Source organism: Borostomias antarcticus, assembly GCF_949987555.1.
Source record: "Borostomias antarcticus genome assembly, chromosome: 9".
NCBI lineage: Eukaryota > Metazoa > Chordata > Actinopteri > Stomiiformes > Stomiidae > Borostomias > Borostomias antarcticus.
In genome coordinates this window covers 19,897,655-19,923,567 of record NC_140242.1, presented here as the reverse complement: position 1 = coordinate 19,923,567, position 25,913 = coordinate 19,897,655, and the positions used below count along the sequence as shown (strand labels likewise).

General features: G+C 48.8%; 1 protein-coding gene across 1 annotated transcript; it reads right to left on the bottom strand.

Annotated features, from left to right (window-relative positions):
• Positions 1-162: 162 nt before the first annotated feature.
• LOC311313532 (tubulin alpha-1D chain-like) lies at positions 163-1,899 on the bottom strand (the record flags this gene model as incomplete). The annotated part of the gene is made up of 3 exons (XM_084443674.1): positions 163-1,137; positions 1,446-1,594; positions 1,719-1,899. 3 exons carry the CDS (start codon positions 1,897-1,899, stop codon positions 163-165), a joined length of 1,305 nt encoding a protein of 434 aa, XP_084299800.1.
• Positions 1,900-25,913: the final 24,014 nt, after the last annotated feature.

Genomic DNA, 25,913 nt, shown 5'->3' with positions numbered 1-25,913 from the left:
TTCATTCATAGACGGTGGTCTAAAATTAACGATTCACACACAATGAAGGTATATGCATTTTATTTTCACTACACCACAGAACAGGTAACAGTGGTCAATGTGGAAGCAGGGAATGTATCCGTCTTCCTGAATTCATCTGGAATGTTAGATGGCATTGACCCTTCAGTACTCCTCTTCCTCCTCTTCCTCTCCCACGCTGTCTGTGCCCACCTCTTCGTAATCCTTCTCCAGGGCGGCCATGTCTTCTCTGGCCTCAGAGAACTCTCCCTCCTCCATGCCCTCTCCCACGTACCAGTGCACGAAGGCCCTCTTGGCGTACATCAGGTCAAACTTGTGGTCCAGCCTGGCCCAGGCCTCAGCGATGGCGGTGGTGTTGCTCAGCATGCACACAGCCCTCTGGACCTTGGCCAGGTCTCCTCCAGGGACCACTGTGGGGGGCTGGTAGTTGATGCCCACCTTGAAGCCAGTGGGACACCAGTCCACAAACTGGATGGCGCGTTTGGTCTTGATGGTGGCGATGGCGGCGTTGACGTCTTTGGGCACCACATCACCGCGGTAGAGCAGGCAGCAGGCCATGTACTTGCCACGCCTGGGGTCGCACTTCACCATCTGGTTGGCTGGCTCGAAGCAGGCGTTGGTGATCTCCGGGACAGAGAGCTGCTCGTGGTAGGCCTTCTCTGCAGAGATGATGGGCGCGTAGGTGACCAGGGGGAAGTGGATACGGGGGTAGGGCACCAAGTTAGTCTGGAACTCAGTCAGGTCCACGTTGAGGGCTCCGTCGAAGCGCAGGGACGCAGTGATGGAGGAGACGATCTGGGCGATGAGGCGGTTGAGGTTGGTGTAGGTCGGATGTTCCACTTCCAGGTTACGCTGGGAGATGTCGAAGATGGCCTCATTGTCCACCATGAAGGAGCAGTCCGAGTGCTCCAGGGTGGTGTGGGTGGTCAGGATGGAGTTGTAGGGCTCCACCACGGCTGTGGACATCTGTGGAGCCGGGTAGATGGAGAACTCCAGCTTGGACTTCTTTCCGTAGTCAACAGACAGACGCTCCATCAGCAGGGAAGTAAAGCCGGAGCCGGTCCCTCCTCCAAAGCTGTGGAAGATGAGGAAGCCCTGCAGTCCAGTACATTGATCCGACTGGGGAACAAGACAATGATCATAAGTCTATTTAATTATTATTAGTCTATTAAATGAACAACAAAAGGTGCAAGTCAAGATTTCAATGTAGACTAATCAATACTACAACCACAGAGCTTTTAGAAAGGTGCCAAAAAAAATATAACTCGCCCCCCCCCCCCCCCCAAAAAAAAAACCTACCCCAAAAATCACCCCTCAAAATATATGTTTGGTTGTTTGGTTCTCAGGGGGGGAAGGAAGGTAACATTTTACAGTAGTAGTGAATTCAAATGGGGCCTGACAGCAGTTGGGCACGATCTTAAACGCACCATTTTACGCAGCCTTTCCAACACAGAGTCCACGATCTCCTTGCCGATGGTGTAGTGCCCACGAGCGTAGTTGTTGGCAGCGTCCTCCTTGCCACTGATGAGCTGCTCAGGGTGGTACAGCTGACGGTAGGACCCATTTCTTACCTCATCTAAAAATATCAAATACAAGTTAACCCAAGGACATGTTTGCAGAATTGAGTATTGTGTGATGAGGAAATGAGAACATTACTGTAACAGTCCAGAGGAAACCTGCAGACAAATTGCTTTTCTTACCCACAACCGAAGGCTCCAGATCAATGAAGATGGCCCTGGGAACATACTTCCCAGTACCAGTCTCATTGAAGAAAGTACCAAAGCTTGAGTCATTGGGAGAAATGCCACTGGATGCAGAGACTGTCCCATCAGGCAGGATGCCATGCTCCAGACAGTAGAGCTCCCAGCATGAGTTGCCCATCTGGACACCTGCTTGACCGATGTGTACTGAGATGCATTCCCTCTACCAAGGAAGACATGGTCGTTTTAGTTTGACAAGGATAGAGATACTCCTATCGGAGAAACACCTACAAGTGGTTGTGTGTAACTAATACAAGACTTGCAGCATTACAAATTAATTAAAACCCCATTTAATTCTTTAAAGAAGGCAGTACTCCTGATAAATCAGTGAGACACAAAAAGCTCACACTTCCCAAACTATAATGAAGTATAATAATGAACTTACCACCATTTTGCTACAGAAATGTTACCCTTACAAACTGACTCTCAATAGCCATAGACTGTAAAAAGATTTAACCGTTGGCCCCAAACAGCTTAATCAATCCATGAAGCACATGCCACAATCCGGCTCACCTTTAAACACTAATAACCAGTTTGATTGTTTTCACCTGCTTTTCTGGCCACAGCAATCAGGTGTGATGGGTGTGGTTTCCAATGACAGGCTTGTTTGTGAGGATCAGAACTGAGCAGTCGGTTATCAGCACAGATCCCTTCCCATATTCCATTGCATTGTCAGACAATTGTGTCCAACTTGCGCCGACCGTTGGCTGTGTGAATTCTAAATTCATGTCTATCAGCTGTGGCTGATTTCTTCCTCTCTGTGCCAGGAGCTGCTGCCAGGGCCCAGGCTGTGCCACTGCATACACGGCAAACTGGAACTCACCTGCTGCTGTACCATCTAATGACCACAAGGTGTCGCCATTCACTGCAGAATGAGGGGGTTCCCATGATTGAGTCTGTCCCCCCTTTAGGACAAATCAAATCAAACTTGCATTTCATACACAGAGGCAGCACAATGCGCTTTACAGAGAGCAATGGGGGGGGGGGGGGGGGGGGGGGGGGGGGGCATAGGTCTCACCCCTACATACTCCAAGGAAGCATAAAAACAGTTTCACGCGGGGGCCAGAAAGGTGAGCTGTAAAAAAGTATTCCCTGAACTCTCAACTAGACGAACGAGCAAGCTCCTGGAATATGTTTGTCTTGACTAAGAACATTTACAGAGCGATTAACATGGGCTAAATACTTAATAGAAGAGATATGACTATCAGTAGAGAATACAAATAGTTACAGAGATGTTGCCTACATGGTAGGCCATTATGTGCTAGCTATCCCTGTAGTGTCTGATATGATATTTAAGTGAATCATATAACAAAGCACAGTAAGCACTTAGCAGAACAGGCTCATAGCGAATGCCGCAAAGCAGAGGTGGGGAGATAGAAATCAGCGAGTCAAGAGTAAAAAAGGGGTAAGATTGGCTGGATGCAAATATATTTCTACTGTTCAACAGTTCAAAACATTCAAACAGGAGAAGAATTAATCAAACTCAAGGGGAATAAAATATAAAAATAAAATAAATGTAGCTTTAATATGTTTTTTCATTTGTAAAATAATTTTAAATTATCCCGGTGTCATAATACATTTTCATATTAAAAGTATCTCCGTGTCCACTACAGTGGACGTGGTGTAAAATAAAATAAAATAAATAATTATATAATTCTAAATGTTTGTGCGTGGCTGGCCAGCCGCGCAGCTAGTATAGCATTTGTCGGGTTATCACTCCCTCCCTCCCTCCCTCTTTCCCTCCCTCACTCCCTCCCTCCCTTACTCCCGACAATGTTGGCCTGCATCTCTCTGTTGGCACCACAAGAGGCAGTAGTCCCAGCATACCAAAATCAAGAAGGACACCAAAATTAACCCGCCGATCTCCACTGCACAAGTAGAGTAGTGGTGAGAGCATTGGACTCCCACCCAGGAGACCGGGAGTTCACGACCCGGTGGGAAAGACTTCATGGGACTATACCCCAAACCTCCACATGTTCATCCTTTCACTCCAACCTTTACCCCCTGCCTTATAGGTCAGGGCCGCGTTTCCCAGAGGCATCGTTAAGGCATCGTAGCGCTACGTGCTTCTTAAGAACATCGTTAGGTCCACCTCTAGGTGGCGATTCGTTTCCCAGAACCTTCTTAAGCCAAGGTATACCTTGGCTACGAAGGCTCTGGGAAACAGCTCCACCCAAGGTACATCGTAAATCGCCCTTACGATGTACCTTCCGAAGATACATCGTTAGCCCTCCTTGGAGCCGAAGCGCTGTTTCCCAGAGCCTTCTTAGCCAAGGTATACCACAGCCAAGGGATACTTTACGTAGGGCAGTCGGACCCCATCGTAAGCTGTCCGTTGGCGATGCGCTCCGTTCATCCCGTTATAGTTTTAGCTCGATTAGAGCAAAATTACACTTTTAAAAAGGAGAGTTGCAATACAGCAATACAAATCTATCCTACCTGCGCGATTCACATCATTAGTGTACACAAAATACAATTAACTTGAATGATGAAAATAATGTCATGGAGCCTACAGAACACATCATGGGAATGTTGTTTTTAAAACTTTTATTGAGCCAAGCAAAATATACGGACTATCCATAGCCTAATATAATCCACTTTGTGAACAACAACATTTTCTTATGTAAAGGGATAATTTGATGACATGACTTTTCTGGCTGTCTTTATATATTGTCAGACAGATATCCTGGCGAATTGATTAATCCAATGAGGCCATCTAGATGAATAGTCAAATATCCTCACACACGCTCCAGAATATTGTAGAAAGCCTTCCCAGAACAGTGGAGGCTGTTATAGCTGCACAGGGGGGACCAACTCCATATGATGCCTATTCATTTAGAATGGGATGTCATGAAAGTTGTAATGTGTAGGTGGCCCAATACTGTTGCCCTTGTAGTGTACTTTGCTAACAGATTCACAGTATTTAGTGATCTTACAAATGCTGTTTGTTATATTGTGTGCCTTCTTCAAAACCTCTACTGTTGTAATGTGGCAAGAAACGACAAATATACAGGATAAAGGGAACTTGTTTAATATTGGTTGGGAAAAAACATGGGCAGGTTTGTTCTTCAGACTTTTGTCCTGTAACAGGCTGTCTTTTTCCGGGGTGGGGTTGTTAGACCCATGCCCAACCCCCAACCTGGAGGGCCAGTTGTTGCTTTTCGTCTGGCCTCTACCCTGAACCTGCCCGGCATGGTTGAACCTGCTGGGGGGTGACCCCCCACCAATATAGCCTTCATGGTCATGGAGGCACACAAGCCTTCCCATCACGACAAGGTAGCAACACCTAGGAAGGATGAGTGGTGTGGTGAGTGTATGTAGTGTGTGTGCGCAGTGTACTGTAGTGGGTGGGCAGTGTGTGGTAAGTGTATGTAGTGTGTGTGGTGAGTGTGTGCAGTGTGTCTCAGGCATCTGCATCATCTGCAAGGGAGGAAAATTCAATTAGCGACATTGAATGGAATGCATGCAGTGTGGGAATAGACAGAGTATACAAAATACACACTTAGCCTACCTGGAGTTGGCAGAATGATGGGCACTGATATGGAGGGCCACACAAACTGTGCCTCCGCTAGGGCCTGCTGCCTGTTCTGCAGGTCCAGCCTCTCACGCTGCACACCCAGCCTCTGCCTCCCCACCTCCAGGAGCTCCTCGCTGCAGTCGCACCTCGCATCCGTTGTGTTCAGCTGCCTCTCACGGGGGGCGGGGGGGGGACGTCATGGGGTGCGTGGGGGGTGGGGGGAGAGCGTGTCGACGGGGTCGAGCAGTCTGACTGCGCTGGGGTCTCCTCTCCAGAGGACTGGGAGGCTTGGGGTGATTCAGCTGAGGACTGGGAGGCTTGGGGTGATTCGGCTGAGGACTGGGAGGCTTGGGGTGATTCAGCTGAGGGCTGGGAGGCTTGGGGTGATTCAGCTGAGGACTGGGAGGCTTGGGGTGATTCAGCTGAGGGCTGGGAGGCTTGGGGTGATTCAGCTGAGGGCTGGATGTTGGAGGGGCCCTCTCCAGACTCCAAATCAAGGCCACCAGTGATGCCTTGGAAGGCTGTGAGGCCGATGATCGATAGGGCCTTCTCCTCCTCCGGGGTGAGGGGAGGCACGGTGCTCTGCCTCTCGGCGCACTGCCGCCCCCCGGCTTTTGGCCTGACTGGGGAAGTCCTGCCATTTCTTGCTGACGACTGTCCACTCCCTGGGTGGCCCAGGAGTCTTCTTCAATGGGCTATATGCACAACTCTAGTAGGCTACTTCCTGAAATTAGACATGCTTCTTTATTTCCTGTCTTACACTATTGGATGAAATGATTATTCAGGAATTCCTGAATAATCATTTCATCCAAAGTGTAGGACAGGAAATAGAGAAGCATGTCTAATTTCAGGAAGTAGCCTACTGGAGTTGTGCATAGGCCCTACTGGTAGCCGCCAAACAGGACGGCCTTCGGTTGCTCCACCTCGTCCAGCATGATCACTAGTTATTCTTTGGTGAACGCTATCACACGCTTCCTCTTCATATCTGCCATGTCGCTCAATATGTGCAGTTACCCTTGTTTTTTTTTATAGGCCACATGCGTCCACACCGGTGCCTGATAGATTAAATTAGTCATCGTATCCGCGCGAATTCTAACGTGGGAATGCTACTGCCACAGGGGCAATTTATATGGGCATTATACCTTTGTTTGTATGATAACTAAATCAGTGGTCATTTTGCTATCATCATTGCCTATCATCATAAAAGTATTTTTTCCTGGCCTTTCAAGACATCCTCGACGGGGCTTATATGTCCCGATCCGATCCATGCTCTTTCTTGGATATTTTATTTGATGTAATGTAATTTGATGTATGAATTGTGACTATCACGAGGTCTCGCTTTGACTCTTAAATACATTAGCAGATGAGCTTTCGGAGGCATAGCTTCCTTTTTGGTAATATGAAGTTCCCGTTATAGTAGTTGTTATAGTTCCCTACTAACACACGCAGGTTGCACAAACGTTCTACATACGGCCGCTATAGGTGACGATTAATCTGCGCCACGTGCGGAAATTACGCGGCCATTTACGGAAACGCGAGATCTGCCGATTAGTAGACGCTACGTTAGAACGACACGTCATTCAGAAGTTGCGGCCGCGTGCAAAGAACGCACGTGATCACGTGGGCAGGAACTTCCGTTATAAACTCACTTGGCTGACACTAGATTTACAGGTATTTATATGACTTGGTCTGCACGTCTTTTTCGCACGGTGCAAATATGGTCACTTACTGACCACTGGCTATATTTAGCATTCGCAGTACCACTGGCTATATTTAGCATTTGCAGTACCACTGGCTATATTTAGCATTTACCAGTACAAAAACGAATTAATGCTATATGGGGATATAGCAGCAAGCATTATGATACAAACCAATATAAGACTGAACACCATTAACAGTTTAGAACATTTTATTACACAAAGTACATTACAAATTAAAAGTATACATATTTACAAGGATGAGGTTTACGCTCTGTCACATTACACATAGCCAGAAAAGCAAAAAAAAGTATGTACAAGCTCTGGCTAGCAACCCATTATCTGCGCTACGATCGTTGTTGGTGCCGAGAATATTGTCGTCGTCATTCATCAGCAACAATCCGATCGTAGCGCAGAGAATGTGAGCCGGAGAATAGCCAGTCTGCGCGCTGGCCTGTGCGCATGCGTGCTGGAGCAAGTGGGGAGAGGCGTGTAAAGATCATATTACAGAGGCTAAAGACCCCGTATTTGAAAACCACAACAATGGCTCGCGTTGAGGAATCTCAACTGTCGATTCATTCAATCTGATTGATGAAAACAACCGTTTAGCGGCCGAAAATAGATTTTGAGAAACTGCATTCTCGGTGCCCCGATCACCGTCATTACATGGATATACTGGCTCGCGCTGGATTTTAAATTTCTTCTACAGGCCTCCGAACTACACCAAAGTGATCTCGGTGAGTCAAACTTCTTATAATATGTCGTAAATAAGGTCCAGGGGCCTCATTTATAAACGTTGCGTAAGTACAAAAGCGTGCGTAACCCATGCTGAGCAACTTTCTACGCAACTTTCGGTATTTATAAAAAACGAGCTGAGCGATAAGTTGGCGGAAGGTGTGCGTAACTCTACGCACACTTCGACCCTCCTTTAACTACGATAAGCACGTTTCTGGAGAAAGGGGAAAACGCGACTCCGATGGCAGAGAGATGAAACTCGGGAAAGTCTGCGAAACACATGACATATTGAATAATAAATACATCGGTCGCTGCAAGAAACCCTCCAATGTGTCACACAGTTTAAACGGAATCAATCGCCACCGTAGCCTAATCACTAAATAATGTCTGCATTGCTTTGGATGTGTCTGTGAATTGACCCATTTGTGTCATAATATAATGTTATAGGCCTATTCATTTCTAGGTTATCCTGAGAAGCATCACGGGCAGTAGCCTATGAATAAAAGCCACATATTACGTTGATAACACGACACAAGCCTATAGGCTTATCATAGTAATGATTCCGTATGTCGATAGCCTACAACTATAAGGCCTATACCGCACCAAACAAATGTTGCATTCGGCGTTGAAGTAGGCTATATTTATTCAGTTAATCATTTATTTAGTTAATTATTCGTATGTTTAATTATCCACCTATGCATTTGTTAATGTATTTATGTATTTATAGCCTATATTTGATTAGGCTTTTATGTAAACCCGAATGACCACTGAGGCAAGCCGCAACAATGATGTTGAGCGGTGAATGGAAATGTCCTACTTGAGGCAACTGTAGGCTACATTAGGCTATATTGTACATCATCATATATCCTCATATTGTCGTATGATTGTCATGTAGCAGGCATACGAGGAATGTGGGCCTTACAACGCATGTCATCCCAATGCTCACATGCCGCTTTGGTAGAATTAGCTGTGCGCAAAACAGCGCATGGAGGTGATGCGTCTCCAAGTTGTAAGAACACAAGGGAGCAAGTTAGATTATTAATTTGCCGAATCGTCATGTGTGTAGCAATAATTACCCTTTATAGAATCACATGAAACTCATCCATGGACCCCATATATTTACAAGACCTCGATACAGGCACTGATATAGCTGGATTATAGTAGGCCATGACGCACGGGGCCTTGGATATGCCGGGACTTGGCACAGATGTTCTAATATGTGCTTGGCTATCCCGCAACATCCATTAGAACACGTAGCTTCTATATGCCTACAGAATGTTTTGAGAAAATATGTGAAATGCATGATATCCCGGAAAATACACAAATTGGCTGCTGCAAAGAACCCTCAGATCTGTCGTACAGTTAAATTGGGGATACTTGCCTTAAGTAGTCACTATAGGCCTACATGTTTGCATTGTTATGGATGTCATTGTAAATTGACCCGTTTTTACGTTGATAAGTTAGGCATTTTATTCATGGGCCACCCTGTGAAGCATTAGATTACGTGCAATATAGATCCAAACCCCATTACCCATGCAACAACACTATAGGCTTATAATGATTATCAGTTTGGATATAAGCAGCCAATTTATAAGGCCTACCGCACTAAAGGAATGCCAATATAGCCTGCATGATAGATAATTCATTATCTAACAGACCACTCAGGCCTAACAGGTGCTCTTATCAGTCGTGCACATGTGAAATCATCGTTCCGAAAAGATACTTTTGCGGCGTCTCTACCTCGTTGACCAATACCTCCACCTCGCATCGGTAAAATGTATCTTTCTCTTTCTGCCTTTTGCACTCGGCTCCATTGTCGTTGCATATGTATAGGCGTATCACTGACCATTTATAGGCAATTGTGGGCGTTAATTGGGGTGTGATCAGAACGCGTGTGCCAAGTTAAGTGTTGATTGTGATTTATAAAGGGCAGCTGGCGTAGGCGTGCCTGAGTGAACATGGGTTGTGATACGCAGCGTTTTATAAATCGGAGATTTTTTGTGCGTATATTTTAGTAATCACTTAGCTAAGCTAACTTAGTTACGTGGATTCTACGCAATGTTTATAAATGAGGCCCCTGGTTGTCAAAAACGAGCATTGCCCTTTAAGCTACAATTACACAAAAGCAAAAGTTATAACAATAATTGCGACAGAGTAATTTTACGTAGGCTACTTAGCTAGCCATGATGTACAGAAAAAGGCTAATCACGTTAGCTGGCTAGCTAGTTAGCTAACATTGGAAAGAGCATCTGCATATAGATAATCATTACAAAAGGGTAGCTTGCACATAACGTTGGTGTTTTATCTGGGACGATACCAAAATACATAGCTAGCTATGTATACATTGAAATTGAGATACTTACAGGATCTGTGTTGTCGCGGGGACAAAGACAGCGTGTTGGTCTTTCTCCATCGTTTCTGTTTCAAACGGAGCGGAAGTTTAACCCGTCGTCTTCTTCTTCGCTGGGTTTAGTGGCGGATCGCAAACAACTTTAATGTGCATACAGCCACCTACTGTACCAGTGTGTAACTTGTTTGTCTAGTTCTTCAATTGTGTCACCTAAGAAAGTAGCCCAATGCCTTGCATTCTACGTTCACTGCTCAGCGTTCATTGCTCACATTTAGGTTGCAAAATTAGGACTTTATTCATAGGCATATTGTTTATCATTATTTTTATTAGGCCTGGACTGCAAATCTTTAGTGTTAATATTAACTGTAAATGAGAATTTACACACAAAACAGACATGCAGGATTTCTCCTCATTATTACAATTCTGTAACTGTATGACTTCAAAATTTATTTTAAAACCTATGTAGAATGGGAATTTGTGTGTAGGCTAGTTCAGGATGTGGATGGTTGCATTCGCCCTTGGCTGTCTATTAGAACAGTGATATCCAATGATGACGATTTGGGTCCAAGATCCCTGGTTTTATTGTTGGCACTTGGCTCTTTTCCTTTAGTTGTCTTTACTCCAGTTGTATTATGTTCTAAAATAAACAATCAAACATTGCAGTATCAGCATTAAACAATACAGTCTCATGACAAATTAAATCACACTGGTGACAACACAATTATGGCGCATGTCGCCATCTACTGGCTGTACACATGAACGTCTCCTGCACGTCTCCGGGTAACTAGACTGACTGAATATACCTACATAGGCTAACCACGATAGCTAGCATCACTCAGCTTGCCGACTGCAAACACACACGACATGAGTAACAATTACATGGCTAAGGTACACAATCACAAGATGCACTTAACATAGACATGTAGAGAAACCGGAGGCTAATCCAAACACACCGGTTAACTGTAGCTAACTAGCATAAACGCTAGTCGACATCATTCATAAATCTCAGTACGTTAATAGTCTCTATCACGGAGCAACGAACTAAACAGAAATATAATCTATTAACATACGGCAGCATACTCACGTTTCTTCATGTACATACAAGGGGAAAGTATAAGGAAAAAAGGCAGAAAAGATCTGTTCGGTCGGCGAAACTAGGCAAGTCATCACAGAAGCGGGACCACTACCGCTCATCATACGGGTGCCCAGGCTGTAGCCAATCAGCGGCCAGATAACGAAACCCATCTTCCAAACTAAGAGTATTGAAATAAACAAATAAAGGCTACAAACTTAGGGGCCTTTTGTACAACCTAAGTAATTTACAAATGTTCTGACCCACTGTGACACATTTCCAATAAAGTCAGATTGGGACTGTGATGTAACCACATTGTCACGTTATTTAATTACATCGTGGTTACGGATTTAAGCAGCAGTGGCGGCTACGTTCCCTTACAGTGTCCTTGAGGACGGCTATTTTGGTTATTTTGCGACTGAAAAGGCAAGTGTCAGCTAGGTGCCAGCTAGGTCCGCTGCTGGTACCGTCGCAAAGTTACCACAATTACACCAATGTGTCCCGTCAGTTTTACGTACTGTGTTAGTAGGGATATAACTAGGTAACTGTGATATAATGGTATATAGCTCGAATGCACACAGGTCGGAGGTAGGTATTTTGCCACTTGCGACTTGCCAGCTCCGACAACAAACGAACATACCATAATAGCAGTAGTTGATATGCAGTGCTGGTGTTGCTGTGGTGACCGGTCCACCCGTAGCGGGCGGACGAGCGAATTAGTTTTTGATTGACAAGACGATTGTCAGCCTCTGATTGGCCAAAGTAAAAATTGATTGACAGTTGACCCGCCCCCTCGAAGTCTCCAGCCTGCAGAGATACACACTTGGATTATTGCGTCATAAAACGCAGGGTCAGGGTGTAGCCTACAAAAGCTGAGGTGTCATCAGAGATGACCATTTGCGGTTTGAACTTCACTGTGACCGAAGGTAGGAAAAATTAGTGTATAATATCTACTTTTTCCTTTAGGTTTATGAACGGTTGTATAATTGAATATGTATAATCACTTATTTTTCCATTTATATTGCAATTCTTTACTCAATGTAATCTAACTCAAACGAGTCAAAGTTTCAAAGCAAGTGGCATCCTATTATACATTCACAAAAAAGGCATGTTTTTGCCATCCTGGTGCCGTCTCTCTTGTAGAATTGGATAGAGCCATTTCATTCAACAAGACAACTGGACTCTGAGCAACCTACAGTTCATCGTGCTTAGAGGTAAAAAAAACAAAAAAACATCAGTAACATTTCATATCACCAAAAATGGAGTAGATTATTCATCATTGTCTCCGTCTCTGCAGAACCTGTGTCATGAGTCGCTTCCCGAGACTGAGCGGTGCTGGTCTGAGGACCGCCGGCGCATCGCGGGGCCCTTCTGGCACACTGCTCCTGGAGGGCGGAGGGGTCAGTGAGGCGCCTGTGAAGGCATCTTCCTCCAGGCCCTCTGCCCTCTCCCCCACGGCAGCTCTCCCTCGGATCCCAGCTCCCGCTGACGTCCGCCCCAAGAGGCCCACCACGGCGGCCCAGGCAGCCCGGCAGGCGAGACGTTACCGGCAGCCCTCGGCTGCCCTCCTGGCTGGACGCTCGGCTGCCCCTGCTGGGTTCACACACATCAAAAGCGGCGTCTCCTTGGTTCCCAGTCTGCCGACCCTGTGTGCCCCGCCCACCCCCCAGAGGAGCAGGAAGGTGCTCTCCATCACTCAGGTGCTGCAGAAGCACAATCTTCTGCCTGATTCCCAGCCTAGCAGCCCAGCTAGCCTCTCTAGGGCAGATGTGAGGCCCAGCTGCCCAGCTAGCCTCTCTAGGGCAGATGTGAGGCCCAGCTGCCCAGCTAGCCGCTCTAGGGCAGATGTGAGGCCCAGCTGCCCAACTAGCCGCTCTAGGCCAGATGTGAGGCCCAGCTGCCCAGCTAGCCTCTCTAGGCCAGATGTGAGGCCCAGCCAGCCTGTTCCTAGGCCCTACAGCCCTCTCCTGTGCATGGAGGAGCTGGACCTTCCTGCCTCCAGCTTCAAAAACATCATGATGCTCTGCCCGCCTGGAGACGCCCTTCCAGAGAAGCCTGCCACAGAGATCAGGTCCACGCCCAAGACCTGCCCTAGGCCCCCGGTGCATACCGGCCGCCTGCTGTCCAGGAGAGCGGCGCGAGACGCTCCCAAGCCGGTCCCCGCCCCCCCGGTGGCCCGCCTACTGCCCGCCCTCAGCCAGGGAAGCGTGTCTCTGGTCAGGGCCAACGCCGTGGATCAGGCCCCAAAGAAGCGCAGGAAGGGACGCTGTCACGATGGAGGCAGCAAGGAAGGCGCATTTCAGTTTTAATCACAGACAAAAGCCAACAGGAACACGCAGCATGATACAAAACCGTGAACTGACAGACGACAACGGAACCGGGAGGGACTAGAAAGACAGACTTAACGAGGGGAACGGGACCAGGTGGAGCTGAACATAACGAGGGATGGGCGTGGCAGACGAACACACAGACACAAGGCAAGGGAGGGAAGACTGATCTGAGCCAGAAATACACAACACAGAAATCAGCAGTGGCACAAGCAGAGGGAACACACTAACATTAGGGAGGGGATCAGAGAGGATAGGTGGAGAGGGGGGGGGACACACAAAATAAAACGAGAAGAACAATGGAAGAGAGGACAACATGAGCACAGGAGCAAGGACGTCTGTGGGGGTGGGGCTGGGGGTGGGGGGGTTTGAAGTCCATGGCGAGACATCCAGAATACAGAACTGGAATTACAAACTCATGATTACTAGACAGAACCAGACCAGAGACCCTCTCTGGACAGAACCAGACCAGAGACCCTCTCTGGACAGAACCAGACCAGAGACCACCCTCGGAAGCCAGCCTCTTTGACCTAGGACCCGAGATGCTGGCATGGCTACACGACACCGAGTTGGACCTCTGACGTTACACGAAAGAAGAAGACAACCAGACCAGAGACCCTCTCTGGACAGAACCAGACCAGAGACCCTCTCTGGACAGACAAGCAGACCAGAGACCCTCTCTGGACAGAACCAGACCAGAGACCCTCTCTGGACAGAACTAGACCAGAGACCCTCTCTGGACAGAACCAGACCAGAGACCCTCTCTGGACAGAACCAGACCAGAGACCCTCTCTGAACAGACAACCAGACCAGAGACCCTCTCTCGACAGAACCAGACCAGAGACCCTCTCTGGACAAAACTAGACCAGAGACCCTCTCTGGGCAGAACCAGACCAGAGACCCTCTCATAACAGACAACCAGACCAGAGACCCTCTCTGGACAGAACCAGACCAGAGACCCTCTCTGGACAGAACTAGACCAGACCAGAGACCCTCTCTGGACAGAACCAGACCAGAGACCCTCTCTGGACAGAACTAGACCAGAGACCCTCTCATAACAGACAACCAGACAAAAGACCCTCTCTGGACAGAACTAGACCAGAGACCCTCTCTAGACAGAACCAGACCAGAGACCCTCTCTGGACAGAACCAGACCAGAGACCCTCTCTGGACAGAACCAGACCAGAGACCCTCTCTGGACAGAACCAGACCAGAGACCCTCTCTAGACAGAACCAGACCAGAGACCCTCTCTGGACAGACAAGCAGACCAGAGACCCTCTCTGGACAGAACCAGACCAGAGACCCTCTCTGGACAGAACTAGACCAGAGACCCTCTCTGGACAGAACCAGACCAGAGACCCTCTCTGGACAGAACCAGACCAGAGACCCTCTCTGGACAGACAAGCAGACCAGAGACCCTCTCTGGACAGAACCATAGTTCATAACAATCATAGACACTGATTGAATCAAGTGATTGAATGTGTTGATTGGAATCAACTCGTCAATAAAATAATCTAAATAAAATGAATAACTCTTCCTAATATCCAGGATGAACACTGAATTATTATTATCATTATTAACAGGGAATGTCAAGTTAATCTCCTTAAAAATCTGTATAGAAATAGATTTGTAGAAAGTGTGAGATGTGCTGTCATACAGTAATAATGTTATCCCTTTAGAAAATATACAAATAAAAAGTCTGTATTCAGACTCCAACAAAAGCATCACATTTAGTTGTTCTTCATAAGACTAAAGACACACATCAAGGTGTGGGGTTGACCACACATCATCCAACCAATCAGTGGGTTTAAATCATCACATACATTTCCACAAAATCCTTAACCCGCTAGGCGCCTCTATCTATCCAGGTGGATCCTAGGACACTGGTGACAGCATACAAGCAGCTTCAAGCACCTCTGAGAAGCTTGAGGTCTACAAAGAGACAGCACCCCTCCCTACCAAAGAAAAGACCCCAAAATACTAGTGAGATCAGCAAAAAAAAGAGTTGAAAAATATAGGCAGTTGAAAAGATACCTTGAAAAAGAGGGACCTTACACAAGTGTGTGTGTGTGTGTGTCTCTCTGTGTGTGTGACCGTCACACCACACTCTGCCGGCCACTCCCCCGGTAGGAGGGGGACTCGGGGCGGTGGAAGTCTATGAAGATGCCGTCCCAGTCCGAGTCCACGGACTCCAGAACCTGGTCCACCACAGTCTCCGGGCTGGATGAGCAACTGGCCGCCGAGGCGGGGTCCTGGAGGAGGGTGGAGGGGGGGGACACGGACTCCAGAACCTGGTCCACCACAGTCTCCGGGCTGGACAAGCAACTGGCCACCGAGGCGGGGTCCTGGAGGAGGGTGGAGGGGGGGGACACGGACAACCGCAGCTCGCTGGCGTGGAGCAGCCCCCCTGGGGAGGGTTCGGGGGAGATGGCGGGGGAGTGCGGCCGGGGCAGGAGCAGGGGCTGGTGTCCGTCCAGGCCGCCCCCGGTCAGGCAGAGGTCCGGCCCCAGGGCCAGGACCCGGGGGTGGGCGGAGGAGGCCGTGGAGAGCTGGGAGGAGCTAGCGCTGTCACTCTGCTCCTCCAGACAGGAAGTCATCTCGCAGACGGAGTGGCGGCGGATACCCACGCTGGCGACGGAGGCGGCCTCGGGGTCGTACTCCACCACGGGGGTCAGCATGGGCACGTTGTAGCTCTTGGAACGAACCACCAGGTTCTTGGCGGGGGGGGGGGGGTCACCTGGCCGACGCCTCTGCAGACGCTTCTCTGGGGAGAGGGGGAGAAGGAGAGAGAGAGAGAGAGAGATTATTCTTTGCATAATGATGGTCAGAAGTGGTCTGGGATGTAGGCCATCATTTATAAAACAGAGGATTCACACCAAAAGTGGACTATGGTAGTCTGAAGTGGACTATAGTAGTCTGGTCTGAAGTGGACTATAGTAGTCTGGTCTGAAGTGGACTATAGTAGTCTGGTCTGAAGTGGACTATAGTAGTCTGGTCTGAAGTGAACTATAGTAGTCTGGTCTGAAGTGGACTATAGTAGTCTGGTCTGAAGTGGACTATGGTAGTCTGAAGTGGACTATGGTAGTCTGGTCTGAAGTGGACTATGGTAGTCTGGTCTGAAGTGGACTATAGTAGTCAGGTCTGAAGTGGACTATGGTAGTCTGGTCTGAAGTGGACTATGGTAGTCTGGTCTGAAGTGGACTATGGTAGTCTGGTCTGAAGTGGACTATAGTAGTCAGGTCTGAAGTGGACTATAGTAGTCTGGTCTGAAGTGGACTATGGTAGTCTGGTCTGAAGTGGACTATGGTAGTCTGGTCTGAAGTGGACTATGGTAGTCTGGTCTGAAGTGGTCTCCCTGGACTATGATGAGCAGTGTCTGTAGTGGTGTGGTCTAGTGGTCTAATCTGGTCTGGACTGTAGCGGTCTGTGTAGTGGTGTGGACTAGTGGTCTAATCTGGTCTGGACTGTAGTGGTCTGCGTAAAGTCCCCCGACTAACATTCCTGAGTGGCCACTGTCAGAGCAGTCTATCCCTGGCCCTGACTGGGCTGTCCTCGGGGGGGGACACCCTGCTGGGACTGACCAGAGCCCCGGCCCTGGCTGGGCTGTCCTCGGGGGGGCGACGCCCTGCTGGGACTGACCAGAGCGCAGCTGTGACTGACCCAGAAGGCAGGAGCAGTGGGCGCTGGATCCGTCGCTGGAGAACAGGCCGTGGGTCCCGAGGTACGGAGACACCACCTTCTGGATCAGCGCCTCCAGACGCAGGTAGTCATCGCTCACGCCGTGAGACTCGTGGACACCCTGCACACACACACGCACACAGACACACACACGCACACACACACGCACACACAGACACACACACACACACCCACGCGCACACACAGACACACACAGACACACACACACGCACACACACGCACACACACACAAACACACACGCACACACAGACACACACACACACACACACACACCCACGCGCGCACACACAGACACACACACACACCCATGCGCGCACACACACACGCACACACACACACGCACACACAGACACACAGCTGTTTTAGTCTTAGAATCAACTGGAATGTTTTGAGTAAACAGTTTGTTATTTCACCATCTGTCCACCAGCTGGCGCTGAGTGACCATCAGCTGCACTGGGAAGTCAGGAGCAGCTGTGTCATGGGGGGGGGGTCTGTTACAGTGTCACTTAGCTCCATGACTACAGTGTGGCACCACTGTGTCTCTCCATTATCATCATCATCATCACACCGCTTTACTTTGACTCATTTAACCCAAACTCAAACGTCAGAACCACAACATGAAAACAACCACATCAAAATGATGACAGCACCGCAGTGTTCAGAGGAAATGGCTCACAGCTGAGCAGCGAGACTTGAGTTTGAGTTAGTGAGGAGAGGGAGGGAGGGGCCAGAGAGATGGAGAGGGAGGGAGGGGCCAGAGGGATGGAGGGGAGGGAGGGGCCAGAGAGATGGAGAGGGAGGGAGGGGCCAGAGAGATGGAGAGGGAGGGAGGGGCCAGAGAGATGGAGGGGAGGGAGGGGCCAGAGAGATGGAGAGGGAGAGAGGGGCCAGAGAGATGGAGAGGGAGAGAGGGGCCAGAGGGAGGGAGAGGGAGGGAGGGGCCAGAGAGATGGAGGGAGGGAGGGAGGGGCCAGAGGGAGGGAGAGGGAGGGAGGGGCCAGAGAGATGGAGAGGGTGGGAGGGGCCAGAGAGATGGAGAGGGAGGGAGGGGCCAGAGAGATGGAGAGGGAGGGAGGGGCCAGAGAGATGGAGAGAGAGGGAGGGGCCAGAGAGATGGAGAGAGAGGGAGGGGCCAGAGAGATGGAGAGGGAGGGAGGAGGCAGAGAGATGGAGAGGGAGGGAGGGGCCAGAGAGATGGAGAGAGAGGGGGAGGCCAGAGATGGAGAGGGAGGGAGGGGCCAGAGATGGAGAGGGAGGGAGGGGCCAGAGAGATGGAGAGAGAGGGGGAGGCCAGAGATGGAGAGGGAGGGAGGGGCCAGAGAGATGGAGAGAGACGGGGAGGCCAGAGATGGAGAGGGAGGGAGGGGCCAGAGATGGAGAGAGAGGGGGAGGCCAGAGATGGAGAGGGAGGGGCCAGAGAGATGGAGAGGGAGGGAGGGGCCAGAGAGATGGAGAGAGAGGGGGAGGCCAGAGATGGAGAGGGAGGGAGGGGCCAGAGAGATGGAGAGAGAGGGGGAGGCCAGAGATGGAGAGGGAGGGAGGGGCCAGAGAAATGGAGAGAGAGGGGGAGGCCAGAGATGGAGAGGGAGGGAGGGGCCAGAGAGATGGAGAGAGAGGGGGAGGCCAGAGATGGAGAGGGAGGGAGGGGCCAGAGAAATGGAGAGAGAGGGGGAGGCCAGAGATGGAGAGGCATGTGTGCCATGGTAGAGTGCTATTTATTGCATTATAGTCAGTTAGCAGACACGTTTATCCAAAGCGATAACAATAATTGCCTTTAACGTAGGAAAAGCCGATGTACTACTACTCACCAGAACTCACAAGTGCATCTCCTTTCTAAAACAAGTGACTAAGAGCATGATCTAGTGCTGGAGGCAAAGTGTAAGAATAGCAATCTAAAAATATAATCAAATGCTTAAGAGGGAGGATTGTTGTAGTACTCCTTGAAGAGATGAGTTTTGAACCTGCGGCGAAAGATGGGCAGTGACTCTGCTGTCCTGACGTCAGTGGGAGGGGGTGAAGGGGGTTTGACCATGGCCTGGAGGTAGGAGGGGGTGTAGGGTTTGACCATGGCCTGGAGGTAGGAGGGGGTGTAGGGGGTTTGACCATGGCCTGGAGGTAGGAGGGGGTGAAGGGGGTTTGACCATGGCCTGGAGGTAGGAGGGGGCTGTTCCTTTCATTGCCCTGTAGGCTAGCGCCAGAGTTTTAAACTGGATGTGAGCCGCTACAGGGAGCCAGTGTAGGGAACGGAGGAGGGAAGTTGTGTGGGAGAATTTAGGGTGGTTGAACACCAGGCGAGCAGCAGCTTTCTGGACAAGTTCCAGAGGTTTAATGGCTGACGCCGGGGCCCCAGCGAGGAGAGAGTTGCAGTAGTCCAGGCGGGAGATGACCAGGGCCTGGATGAGTACCTGCGCCGTTTCATCAGTGAGGAAAGGATGAATCCTCCTGATGTTGTAGAGCAGGAATCTGCAGGAGCGTGTGATGGATGTGATGTGTGTCGAGAACGACAGTTGGCCGTCTAGGGTCACACCCAGGTTCCTCACAGTCTGAGTTGGCATCACCACTGTGTCTTCAATGGTGATGGCCAGGTCCCGGTGCGGGCAGCCCTTCCCCGGGAGGAACAGCAGCTCAGTCTTGTCCAGGTTGAGCTTGAGGTGATGTGTCGCCATCCACTTTGAGATGCTTATGGTCTCCCCCCCAAAGCCACGCCCTTCCAGAGCCACGCCAGGCTATTGTTCAATTAGATTGCTTGGCACGCTGGATACATTGGATATCTTATAATGGGTCATATTATAAAAAAGTAGGGAACCAATCACCTCAAGGCAGCAGAGCTTGACAACAGCCTGGAGGTAGGAGGGAGCTGTTCATTTGCCCTGTAGGCTTGCACCACAGTCCTAAACTGGATGGGACAGCGCAGGGAGCCAGTGCTGAGAACGGAGTAGGGAAGTTGTGTGGAAGAGCATAGGGCTGTTGAACACCAGGTCAGCAGCAGCTTTCTCCAGGAGTCTGATGGCCAATGCTGCAGGATGGCAGCAAGTAGGGAGTTGCAGGAGTCCAGGCGGGAGATGACAACAGCCTGGATGAGCACTAGTGACGAATCACAGCCAGATTTATTTCCTAGCATAAAGTTTGATAAAAGAGATGAGTATTAGCAAAAGCAAGGAGAATGATTATATCAGTGTACAATGAGCTATGATGGGGAAGAATCACAATATTAATTTGATTTTCAGGCATGGCATATACATGGCATGCTTACTTGCAATGGTAATAATGCCTTCAGGTAATAACAATAACCATGCTTGATTAATTTGATATATAATGTGGCAAATGCTATAGTAGCAGCAGCAAGCATCAGCCCACTATAGCTAAATAACGCCATACAAGATTACAGACTGTAATCAATGTATGAACAATGTCACATTGAGCATGCTCAACATTATGTTAAAATTGAAATACATCTGAGACCTCCGAACGTAACGTTAGCATTAACTAACGTTAACCCTAAGCCGTTAGCATTAGCTACCGTTAGCATAGCTACTTAACAGACGTTAGTACAGGTATGTTGTGTTATGCACCAACCGCAGTGTTTGAGTGTGTTTTCAAGCAGGCAACATTTTATGGCAAAACATTGTATCTGGCACTCATAACGTAGCTAGTGCTACATAGTTAAGACGTTAGTAGGCTAATATGTAGCCTAACGTTTGGCTATGCATCAACCGCAGTGTTTGAGTGTCTGTTTTCAAGTAAGAAAAACATTGTAGCTAACAAGAACATCTGGTGTAGACATTAGTAATATGCACCAACCGCAGTTGCTGTGTTTGTTTTCAAGTTGGCAACAGTAAGAACATAGTTAACAAATGTTAGTAGGCAAATTAGGCTATGTATAAGATATCCAAGTATAATGAACATGCCACAAATATACCTACAACATTTTAGCAGTGTAGCCTATATGCAGGTAATATTATTCTTGATTTTATTAAGACACATACAACCTTTCTCCCACACAAGCTAAATATTTACTATTGATATTGTTTTGTCCCTTTTCCTTGAGCAAAACAGATACTTGTGTAACAGAGGACCCAGGGATGCCTCTCCGTGACAAGCTGGCTGCATACTTCAGCTCCCCATAGGGCAGTTTGGGTGTAGGCAAACCAAGCCCTCCTCTCCAGCCTACACCAACTGGCAGTCCTCCTCACCAGTCTATACCACCTGGCAGTCCCCCTCACCAGTCTATACCACCTGGCAGTCCCCCTCACCAGTCTATACCACCTGGCAGTCCTCCTCACCAGCCTATACCACCTGGCAGTCCTCCTTCAGCCCATACCACCTGGCTCTCCTCACAAGCCTATACCACCTGGCAGTCCCCCTCACCAGCCTATTCATGGGTTTCAAATGTAGTCCTAGACCTGCCATATTGGGGACCAACACAGGTGTTTCAATTTATCTGATTGGCTCTACTGCATAGAATCCTATGCAGTAGAACTAATTAATTCATTTGAAACACCTGTGTTGGGTCCCCAACATGGCAGGTCTAGGACTACATTTGAAACCCATTAATACTATCTGGCTCTCCTCACCAGCCTATACCATCAGGCAGTCCTCCTCACCAGCCTATACCACCTGGCAGTCCTCCTCACCAGCCTATACCACCTGGCAGTCCTCCTCACCAGCCTATACCACCAGGCAGTGGAGACACGCATAGCTGGGTGTTTGGCTGACATCTCTGAGTGGATGACGACACATCACCTCAAGCTCAATCTGGACAAGACTGAGCTGCTGTTCCTCCCGGGGAAGGGCTGCCCGCACCGGGACCTGGCCATCACCATTGAAGACACAGTGGTGACCCCGACTCGGACTGCGAGGAATCTGGATGTGACCCTATATAACCAACTGTCGTCTTCCGCACATGTCACACGCTCCTGCAGATTCATGCTCTACAACTTCAGGAGGATTCGCCCTTTCCTCACTGATGAAACGGTGCAGGTACTCATCCAGGCCCTGGTCATCTCCCGCCTTGACTACTGCAACTCCCTCCTCGCTGGGGCCCCGGCGTCAGCCATTAAACCTCTGGAACTTGTCCAGAAAGCTGCTGCTTGCCTGGTGTTCAACCACCCCAAGTTCTCCCACACAACTTCCCTCCTCCATTCCCTACACTGGCTCCCTGTAGCGGCTCGCATCCAGTTTAAAACTCTGGCGCTAACCTACAGGGCAATGAAAGGAACAGCCCCCTCCTACCTCCAGGCCATGGTCAAACCCTACACCCCCTCCCGACCGCTACACTCTGCTACCTCGGGGCAACTGGTTGCCCGGTCACTCCGAGGCCCCTGCGGTCGATCGACACGGTGATGGCTCTTCTCTGTCCTGGCCCCGCAGTGGTGGAATGAACTGCCCACTGATGTCAGGACAGAAGAGTCGCTGCCCATCTTTCGTCACAGGCTCAAAACTCATCTCTTCAAGAAGTACTACAACAATCTTCCCTCCTAAGCACTTATTGTATTTTATTGTATTGTATTGTATTGCACTGTACTTTAGATTGCTATTCTTGAACTTTGCCTTCAGCACTAGATTATGCTCTTAGTCACTTGTTTTAGAGAGAAGATGCACTTGTGAGTTCTGGCAAGTAGTAATACATTGGCTTTTCCTACGTTAAATGCAATTATTGTTAGTCGCTTTGGATAAAAGTGTCTGCTAAATGATTGTAATGTAATGTAAATGTAATGCAGTCCTCACCAGCCTATACCACCTGGCACCTCTGTGACAAGCTGACTGCTTTCTTCAGCTCCCCAGAGGGCAGTCTGTACTGGGGGATGGAAGGGTGTAACCAAACCAATCCCCCCTCACCCCTCCCTCACCACTACAGACACACACACACACACACACACACACACACACACACACACTCTCTCTCTCTCTCTCTCTCACACACACACACACACACACACACACACACACACACACCACCACCAACACAACCAGCAGTAGTAGTATTATTAAACAATAAATTCATTATATAAATCCATGCACTCATGCCATTTTTTATTCAAAATGAACATGACTACAGTTATGCTACTATGGAAGGAATATTGATTTAGCAGTTTAGTTTTTTGGTCATAGTTCAACCCCAGGATTATTTATTATAGCTATGAACATAACACACCCATGTTATTTAATTGCACTGACTATGTCATGGACACAAACATTCATGGGATGGGATAAGTAGGGAAGGGATGGGATAAGTAGATGAGGATGATACTGATAGATTACAGATAGTAATGTAAATTGTCCGTTTGGGAACCTTTACGTCTAGTGGAGTACCTAGGACTGAACTGAGGAACTGGTTTGTACTGACACTGTAAGGACAAGCGATTACAAGAATTCCAATGTACCTGTAGGCTACTCATACTTATTTTACACATAGCAAATATTATAATAGTTATAACGTTATTTTATTCTGTACAGTAGGCACCACTAGAGGGCAGTCTGGTATAGCCTACCATATAGACACAGCCTGCACCTGGGCCATATTTAATCTATAAACCTGTGTGCACCGTTTTGTTACGGTTCCCACTTTAACCCAATCAGCAGAGTGATTCAATCCACCACCTGATCTGTTTCAATAAACGTTTTGCTAACGTTAGCTACATTTTGTCGGGGCTGAACGCAGACCTGGGCCGCGTTTCCCAGAGGCATCGTTAAGGCATCGTAGCGCTACGTGCTTCTTAAGAACGTCGTTAGCTCCACCTCTAGGTGGCGATGCGTTTCCCAGAACCTTCTTAAGCCAAGGTATACCTTGGCTACGAAGGCTCTGGGAAACAGCTCCACCCAAGGTACATCGTAAATCGCCCTTACGATGTACCTTCCGAAGATACATCGTTAGCCTACCTTGGAGCCGAAGCGCTGTTTCCCAGAGCCTTCTTAGCCAAGGTATACCACAGCCAAGGGATACGTTACGAAGGGCGGTCTGAACCCATCGTTAGTGTACCTTGGCGATGCGCTCCGTTCATCCCGTCATAGTTTTAGCTCGATTCGAGCTAAATTACACTTTTAAAAAGGGGAGTTGCAATACAGCGCACATCTATCTATCCTACCTGCGCGATTCACATAGTGTACACAAAATACAATTAACTTGAATGATGAAAATAATGTCAGCCTACAGAACACATCATGGGAATGTTGTTTTTAAAACTTTTATTGAGCCAAGCAACATATACGGACTATCCATAGCCTAATATAATCCACTTTGTGACCAACAACATTTTCTTATGTAAAGGGATAATTTGATGACATGACTTTTCTGTCTGTCTTTATATATTGTCAGACAGATATCCTGACGAATTGATTAATCCAATGAGGCCATCTAGATGAATAGTCAAATATCCTCACACACGCTCCAGAATATTGTAGAAAGCCTTCCCAGAACAGTGGAGGCTGTTATAGCTGCACAGGGGGGACCAACTCCATATGATGCCTATTCATTTAGAATGGGATGTCATGAAAGTTGTAATGTGTAGGTGGCCCAATACTGTTGTCCTTATAGTGAACTTTGCTAACAGATTCACAGTATTTAGTGATCTTACAAATGCTGTTTGTTATATTGTGTGCCTTCTCCAAAACCTCTACTGTTGTAATGTGGCAAGAAACAACAAATATACAGGATAAAGGGAACTTGTTTAATATTGGTTGGGAAAAAACATGGGCAGGTTTGTTCTTCAGACCTTTGTCCTGTAACAGGCTGTCTTTTTCAGGGGTGGGGTTGTTAGACCCATGCCCAACCCCCAACCTGGAGGGCCAGTTGTTGCTTTTCGTCTGGCCTCTACCCTGAACCTGCCCGGCATGGTTGAACCTGCTGGGGGGTGACCCCCCACCAATATAGCCTTCATGGTCATGGAGGCACACAAGCCTTCCCACCACGACAAGGTAGCAACACGTAGGAAGGATGAGTGGTGTGGTGAGTGTATGTAGTGTGTGTGCGCAGTGTACTGTGGTGGGTGGGCAGTGTGTGTTAAGTGTATGTAGTGTGTGTGGTGAGTGTGTGCAGTGTGTCTCAGGCATCTGCATCATCTGCAAGGGAGGAAAATTCAATTAGTGACATTGAATGGAATGCATTCAGAATGTGAATAGACAGAGTATACAAAATACACACTTAGCCTACCTGGAGTTGGCAGAATGATGGGCACTGATATGGAGGGCCACACAAACTGTGCCTCTGCTAGGGCCTGCTGCCTGTTCTGCAGGTCCAGCCTCTCACGCTGCACACCCAGCCTCTGCCTCCCCACCTCCAGGAGCTCCTCGCTGCAGTCGCACCTCGCATCCGTGGTGTTCAGCTGCCTCTCACGGGGGGCGGGGGGGGGGGGAAGTCATGGGGTGTGTGGGGAGAGCGTGTCGACGGGGTGGAGCAGTCTGACTGCGCTGGGGTCTCCTCTCCAGAGGACTGGGAGGCTTGGGGTGATTCAGCTGAGGGCTGGATGTTGGAGGGGCCCTCTCCAGACTCCAAATCAAGGCCACCAGTGATGCCTTGGGAGGCTGTGAGGCCGATGATCGATAGGGCCTTCTCCTCCTCCGGGGTGAGGGAAGGCACGGTGCTCTGCCTCTCGGCGCACTGCCGCCACCCGGCTTTTGGCCTGACTGGCGAAGTCCTGCCATTTCTTGCTGACGACTGTCCACTCCCTGGGTGGCCCAGGAGTGGAAGCAGCCATCCGCGCTGCAATGCTCGCCCATGCAGCCTTCTTCAATGGGCTA